The sequence below is a fragment of the Hypomesus transpacificus genome, unplaced genomic scaffold (assembly GCF_021917145.1).
Source record: "Hypomesus transpacificus isolate Combined female unplaced genomic scaffold, fHypTra1 scaffold_31, whole genome shotgun sequence".
Lineage (NCBI taxonomy): Eukaryota > Metazoa > Chordata > Actinopteri > Osmeriformes > Osmeridae > Hypomesus > Hypomesus transpacificus.
Window position 1 is genome coordinate 2486781 of NW_025813837.1, and position 7953 is coordinate 2494733.

Sequence of the window (7953 nt, forward strand, 5' to 3'; positions counted from 1 at the left end):
AGTCTTCTACGCGTATAAACAGATTGCAGTATAGGCACCTAAGGTTTATTGGCACACCAAAGTCATACACACCTAATAAAAGAATGCAACTTTATGAGTAGGCTTCAAGGTGTAATTTATTAACCTTAACAGTATCAAAGAGATAACTTATCTTTGGTGTTGCCATGGGGCAATAGGCCTACAGCTGATGTTTTAGAACCAAGTAAAATGTTTAATGATGACATATCGTTGAACAGAACCTCTTTATTTTACATTAATCCTAAAATGCGGTATGCGTCTTACCAAATCAAAGTACCACCAGAAGAGAAAGCAAAAAAATACTTTTTTTCCAAATGACAAAAGGATGCGCATTCAAGATTAAATTCCGAGTGCAAAAAGAGTTCCCTTTCAAGTCATTATCAGTCAAGTCAACCTGAGTGATTATAACGGAGACTAAAATGGAAGCGACTCAACCTTCGGACCAATTAGTGAGAGAACTGCAAGATAAAGAACCCAAAAACCCAATCAATGTGCCACGGACAAAGGTGACACTTGAATGGAACAATTAATGAAGCATATCACTCTTAAAAATGAAGGAACTAAGTCTAAATATTCCACAGTTGTATTTCCAAAACCCAGCCACCCTGACCATTTACCCAATTACACAGCCTAATAAGGGAAAACACACAAATATAATTTTCCAGAGGGGAATATGGCAGTTAGAAAGCCATAAAAGACAGTTTTAAGCAATTGTATGCAATTCAACCAAAATACATTTATTTGCAAAACAAAACAGAAGTTTGGTCAACTATCTCAGTAGCATGCATCATCATCATCGTAAGACCATGGAAGAGATTTGTCTCTTCAGGAATGAGCAGCACTTGATAGTTAACTTTAGCTTGGTCCTTAGTTTTCCTTGGAAACGTTACAGTTCTATGTCCATGTTACAGCAAGACAACAATCAAACTCAGTCTCCTGGAAATGCAGTCATTGAATATTATGGAAACTTTAATAGTTACATAAACATCAGTTAAAACCAGACCGACTGCACTTTCAGCTTCAATTAGTTCCACCCGAGCATACAGCTGGAGTTGGCATTGTTAGAGGCCGCCATAGAACTGTTCTGTTCTATTCATCTCAACATAATAGTTAGAGTTGGGGAACTGGACTGACTTCAGGTAGAACATTGGTTACCACAGTGCATTTATCAGTTCTCTCTCGTCATCCCACTCAAGGAAGCCATTTCCTCATCGCTAAATTATTCAGTACTGTTGAATGCTGCCAATTTGATCATTCGAGTAGTCTTCACTGTTATGCAGCCAGACCGTGCTGTGGTGGCTAAATGTGGTAGTCACCCAGCAACCATGCTTTTAGGAAATCAGAATGAGCACATGGTACAACACCAGGTTGTCATTGAGAAGAGTGAATTTAAGAGGGTTCCCTTCCAAAATATTTGTTAGTGGAATAGTCAAAAGTATCTTGATAATTCAAACAACAGTAATCCTAATTTTCACTCAAAAAACATCTCTAAGATTCATGGGCTGTTTGACAGATTAGTGTCCATGTAAAAATTTAAAATAAACACAAATTGCTACGTAGTTAGATTGCTTTGACAAAACATACATCACACACTTGCTTACGTGGTCAATACCATCCAGTATCTAAATAATTCTTGTGCAAGAAATACAATATAAAATACAAATACAAAGAAGAAAAAAAACAAAAACTGACAATAATTCAACATTTAATTTCTCAGCCTACAGAAAGACCACAGCAGACTACATTCATAATTCCTTGGTTTCAGCAACACTGGTTCTTCTCAACACTGTTGAGTGGAGCTTCCAGGACTCGAGGGGGTGTCTGTCAGGCCGCCCCGTCCCAAGGATGGTGTCGCTGTGTGGGGGTTCTCTCTAGCCTTCTCAGCCTTGGAAGTCTGTCCCTCGTCTAGTCAGAGTCCAGGATCTGCTCCGCCAGTACGTCCATTGCAGCAGAGTCCTTGATGGAAGAACCTCCAGAGTCTACAAACATCTGGGGAATCTCGCTCCCAAAGTAGATCTTGCTGTTGCCTGCAATGGCCTTGAATTTCATCAGCTGCAGATACTCTGGAGTCAGCTTCAGCTGGAGGGGTAGGGATGGGGGGTGGTTAGTGATCCGGGTGTTGTGTGGGTCAGCTGAAGGGTAATGTGTTTGTGTGTGTTTTCTCTGTGTACAATATGTACATATAATACGTGCGTACGGGTGCGTGAATTAACTTGTGTGACCTTGTGTGTAAACGCTTTTACCTTGTTGGCTTCAGCCAGCCTCTGCGCAGTGTAGAACTCTGCATCAGCCCTAGCTCTCATCCTGGCCAGGAAGGCACTGTCTGTGAACCAGAGGTCAAAGGTCACAGACAGTTAAAGAGCATTAATAGCCCAATACAACCAAGACAAAAACATAAAATCTGACAAAAGCGAGCATAGAGGTCCATAGAGATTTGGGACCAGGCTCTTGAAGTAGTTAATAACTGGTGAGGGGGAAGAGCGAAGGCCATGGGAGTCATCGAAGCTTATATGCACTCCACGGCGGTAGTTCTCTCCCACACTGAGGAAGATGGTTCCCTGGAGAACGTCTCCTTTACCAGGAAGTCAGAAAGTATACATTTGAAATGGTTGTTTAACACAGAGGCACACGTACCTTCAATTTCAGAGATCCTCTTCTCCGTTTCCTTCTCCATGACTTTCTGTGAGAACTTGATCTCTGCTACCTGGGCCACCTTCTCCGCCTCTGCAAGAAGAGGGGAAGGAGGTTCATTCAACCCCTGATTCACTTACATAACTGTCCTTCCGACTGAAAGGAACGTCTGTAAAAGCCGTCGTTGACACCAGCTCACCAATAACGGCCCTCTTCCGTTCGGTCTCGGCTTCTTTTTCCACAACCTTCTGAGTCTGTGCAGAAATCAACAGCTTGGTCTTCTCACTCTCCCTGCGGAACTCAAACACACACGCCTCCTCATTAAAACGGTATTCTTAGCTGGAAGTTTAAAATAAAGGTTAAACGCTTCTTTCGTAAAAGAGTTTCTAAGTGGCCAATACAAACAGGAAATCCAAAAGCATCCAGATGGACTTGAATAAACATTGAACAGTAAGCCTTCACTTTCCCAGCAAGAGCCTCTTCCTCTGAGGTCCCTAACCAACAGAACCGAGAACGCTGCAGGGAGCCAGGAGTATTTAGAGTTCTGCTGCACTCACATGAGCTCGTAGTTCCGACGAATACTCTCAGGAATGTTGGGCTTTGTCACGCGGACGGCCTGAAAATAAAAATCAGAGATGGATTTATCATCAAAAGCAGAGATTAGGAATGGGTGTGGTTTTCATTAAATTGGTATTAACAGGGTTCGTACAGATACTGTATAATGAAATTCCAGTACTTTCAAGGGCTTTTCAAGCACTATTTTTTTTTTTTTCCAAGGACTGCAATCAGAAATCTCATATATCAAACATATACTTTACTTACTTGAAATTAATCTTTATTAAAGCTACATATGTTATTCAAGAGCAGCGATTATCTCTTTTTCTTTTGTTCTTTGATTAACATCAATGAGACGGACAACAGTGGGTTTATTAGACGGCTGTCTCTTTAATACCTGACGCACATGTTCATTGAGAACATGATCATATGCTTTAACCCAAAGCAAAGAATGCCAGAAAAAAACGGATGGTGGTTTAATTAAATTGGCAGGAGGGGGCTGGGCTGAGGTGTTGATTTTGAGCGAAAAGACTGTATTTATGTTTATTTTTTAATGAACATTTCAAAATTACTTTGTCAATTCATATATATTGTCTTTAAATATTTCAAGCACTTTTCAAGGACCTCGTCATTAATATGACTGTTTTCAAGGGTTTTCCAGGACTTAAATGTCAAAAAGTCAAATTCTGGTACTTCAAGCACGTTAAGCACCTTGTACGAACCCTGTATTAAAGGGAGATTTGGAGATGAAAAAGAGCATTGAGACATATTGAGACTTCAGCACAGTACAAAACTCTCCAAAAAAACGATCTACAGTGTGTCCTGAATGCCAACAAGCCATTATTAGTTCCTGGCAACACTAAAGGGAGCCCTGCTGTTTCCTTTGTTTGTTCTCTGGGATTTATGCCACTGACGTCTGTATGGCTCCACTGGACCAATAAAACTGAAGCAAAGAGAAAATGCGAGGATGGGGAATAAGTCCCTTTTTACTGCAAGACAGAATGTTCCGGTGCCAGATATCATTAAGCGGACCTTGTTTAGCATCAGCTTGGTTCCTGTTAGCACGCTTGTATTCAGCTATTACCACCTCTTACATTTACATTTAGTCATTTAGCAGACGCTCTTATCCAGAGCGACTTACAGTAAGTACAGGGACATTCCCCCGAGGCAAGTAGGGTGAAGTGCCTTGCCCAAACAACGTCATTAGGCACGGCCAGGAATCGAACTAACAACCTTCTGATTAATAGCCCGACTCGCTAACCGCTCAGCCACCTGACCCCCAACACTTCCTCTCCTTTTACCAGAGTACAGCTACTACTGCTGTTACTAACACTTCAAATAATACTACAATACAGCTACTATTACTGCTAATGCTAGTACTATTACAACTACTACCCTACAGTACAGCAACTTCTACTGCTATTACATTATATTAGTACAACTACTACTTTTACTACTGCAGTACAGCTACTACCATGACGACCACCGCTAAGCTCATTCCCAAGTCCCACCTGGATGATGAGACCAGGAGCCATGTTGGTCAGGTCCTCCTGGAGGGTCAGCTTCAGGTTCTCATCAATCTGATCTGAGGCATCATGGGCAGGGAAGGAGAGAGGGAGGAGGGAGGAAACATGAGAGAGGGGAGGAGAGGAGGGAAAGAACATGAGAGGGAAGGGGAGGAGGGAGCGAAGGGTGTAGAGAAAGACCAGGGACGAAAGGAATAAAAAAGTGTGGGGGAGTGAGTGACTGTGAAAACAAACTGAGTGTGATTCAGTTCACAGAGAAGGGAACCAGGCAGAGCTGTTTCTTACCAAACAGGCCGATGTAGACCTCCTGCAGAGAGTGCACGCTGCAGAACTGGTTGAGCTCATGGTGGACCTTGTTGAAGATTAGGGCCTTGTCATAGTCTGCAGTGAAGTTCTTCACGATATCAAACACTGCGAGGGAGGATGCAGACACCCAGTTAGGCCACACGGGGCAGCGCAACACAGCGGTTCATCATCCCCACGCTCCACTTCCATATATCCGTCTCAACAGAACTCCCTCTTTTGACTGGCGCAAAATCCAATGTCTAGATGATCGAGCGAGCGATCTATCATTTTAAATTAGAGTTAATGCGTTTCGTTAGTTTTCTTCATGTGATTGACCCAACGTGTCATGTTGCTAGGGTTTCTGGAGGGATCCAGCTTCATCAAAAGGTGGTAAATACAGTGAGACCCATCAACTCATGTATATGAGAAAATCCTGTTCGTTTGATCAGGTTTGTTTACCTGCTGCAGGTACCAAGAAGTTCACAACCTCGATCCTGTCGAAGTAGATCATTACTCCTCCGCTGGGTGAAGGAAAACAACATTAGGGCATGTGTACATCATAGGTGGGCTATGGTCAGACGACTACCAACACCTCTTGTAAATTAGTTGATGAGGTGAGGTGAGAGAATCCGTAACAAGTGGGAAAATCTTACCTCGTACCACACGGTACATTCTTCACTTCGTCTGTCTGCAAGGTGGTCTACAAGGCAAAGGGTTAAAAATGTTAACACTTCACAATCAAGGGTTAGGGTCAAACATGTTATGTGTTTTAACATCTTAACCTGTACAGAGTTACAGTAGCTAGGGTGTTCAGTGTCACCTGTACAGAGGAACAGTATGGGTGTTCAGTGTTACCAGGACGCAGGTATAGTAGCTTGGGTTGTTCAGTGTTACCTGGACAGACTTAAAGCTGGTTATGAAGGGAAGCATTAGGTGGAAGCCAGGGCTGCTGGTGGTGGTCAGTAGAGCTCCACCTCTGTTACACACACAGACACACACACCATGCACACACACAGACACACACCACACGCACACAGATTAAAGTAGACATCAATCCAGTATCAATGTCAACCGTAGAAATGAGGGATAAGCTAAGTTACCTGTAATAAACTCCAGTGTGGCCCTCTTCTATTTTGTGCACAGAGGAGAAGAGAGCTGCACCTCCAATAGCTAAGATAATTGAGGCAATGGCACCCCATTGTGCCATCCTAGTAAGTGGAGAAAAACAATTAATTACAACGGTGATTGCCACTAACGCATGATATTTGTAATTGCATACCCTGCCTAGACATTTGATTACAAATGAGTACAACTGAGTGTCTATAAAAACGTAAACATTGGTTGCGACAGATGTGTGAGACACGAGTTAGCATCTTACAAGCAAGTTAAACTCCTCAGATGAGCTTAGCTAAGACATCGGCAGGAGGAGCTGACCTTGTCACATTCTAAGAGGATTGGGGCAGGCGTCAAAAGTAACTTCTCCAAAGGGAGGACTCAACCCTTTGCGATGATACAATCTTCGTATAAACGCATCGTCATAGGCAATGGCACAGACCAGTAGCGTAGTACACAGAATAAACCAAGCCTATATATGGATAATAATAGCCAGAGGTCGTGGACCTTGTAGAACGCGCAAAATGTGGATTGTCCAATTCATTCACTGTCAGCTTTTTGTAACTAGCTATAGCAAACGTATTATTTGAACGAGTCATATTTATAAAAACGATGTTGATAGTCTCATCTTCACTGTGTTTGTAACAACCCAGTAGACACACCGTTTAATAACAAGACAAGAGGCTCACGTAAAGCCAAGGACGCTAGCATGTAAGCTAACTAGCTTCCTATTTGCAAATCAGTCCAATCGGTACCTAAGTGGAGGGTAACAAACGTAGATCGTTAGAAGTGCTGGCTGAAACTAGCAATAACATGTATCACTCGCATTGCTACTTTTGAACGAACAATACGTGTTCAAACAGACCCTGTATTACCTGTATGATCAATCCAAGTGTTCATACACGGAGAAATAATACACTAACACCTGCTTTCAGACTTTCTTCCGCGTTTTACGTATAACGTATCTGTGACGTTTACGCTGAATGGTTTTACAGTCAATTACAGTCAATTGCTACCAGCAGATGGCGACAAAATACTTGTATTGGTCTGGACCTTCTCAGTCAAGTACATTGCTGGTACATTTATGGTACTGTCCCTTGGCTGTCTCAAGAATTACTTTTAAACACCGCTGTAAACTCAGAAATTCTTCGGTTCATTGATCTGATATCAAACTTAACTGTCTGAACCTAATTTGAAAAGAAACTGACAGTACGTTGATGGATTCTGATGCACCGCAGAAAATTCTGCAAATGTAGGCGACTAATTAAATTCATAAGACAGAGTTGACCGGAGGCTGTTTTGACACACCAGTAACGATCCTTTAACAAACTGCCTGGTGCTCTGTCGGGGGTCATGACACGTACAAGGAATGGCTGATTTATTTTTTATTTTTAAACCTCGGTGGCTTGAGAAGTATGAAAGGCCAGACCTTACCCCTAGGTGCTTCAGTGGCATATCTGTGTTGTGCATTTTAAAGAGGAGAAGAAAAAAAGGAACAACAGAGCCAGGGAAAAGAAGTTTGTCAGAGTTCATTAAGTATCAAGGGAACATCGCTGGAAGTGGCAACGTAAGCCGCGGAAGGGCCCTGGTGCCATTAATCACGACTGACAAGGAACCAGGGGAGGGAGGGGGGAAGGGAGGGGGGAAGGGAGGGGGGAAGGGAGGGGGAAGGGAGGGGGAAGGGAGGGGGGAGTGGAGGGATGAAGGGGGGAGGGAGTTGGGAGGGGAGAGAGAAAGGGAGGGGGGAGAGAAAGGGAGGGGGGAGGGAGGATGGGAGAGATGGAGGGGGAGGATAAACAAGAGAGGGGAGGGAGAGACGGGAGAC

General features: G+C 43.1%; 1 protein-coding gene across 1 annotated transcript; it reads right to left on the reverse strand.

Moving 5' to 3' along the window:
• Positions 1-228: 228 nt before the first annotated feature.
• erlin2 (ER lipid raft associated 2) lies at positions 229-7083 on the reverse strand. The gene is made up of 12 exons (XM_047016041.1): positions 7004-7083; positions 6116-6223; positions 5910-5991; positions 5669-5715; positions 5475-5536; positions 5016-5141; positions 4716-4789; positions 3207-3265; positions 2849-2940; positions 2653-2742; positions 2262-2341; positions 229-2097 (listed from the first exon to the last, which is right to left on the reverse strand). Exons 2-12 carry the CDS (start codon positions 6220-6222, stop codon positions 1924-1926), a joined length of 993 nt encoding a protein of 330 aa, XP_046871997.1. The 5' UTR covers position 6223; positions 7004-7083; the 3' UTR covers positions 229-1923.
• Positions 7084-7953: the final 870 nt, after the last annotated feature.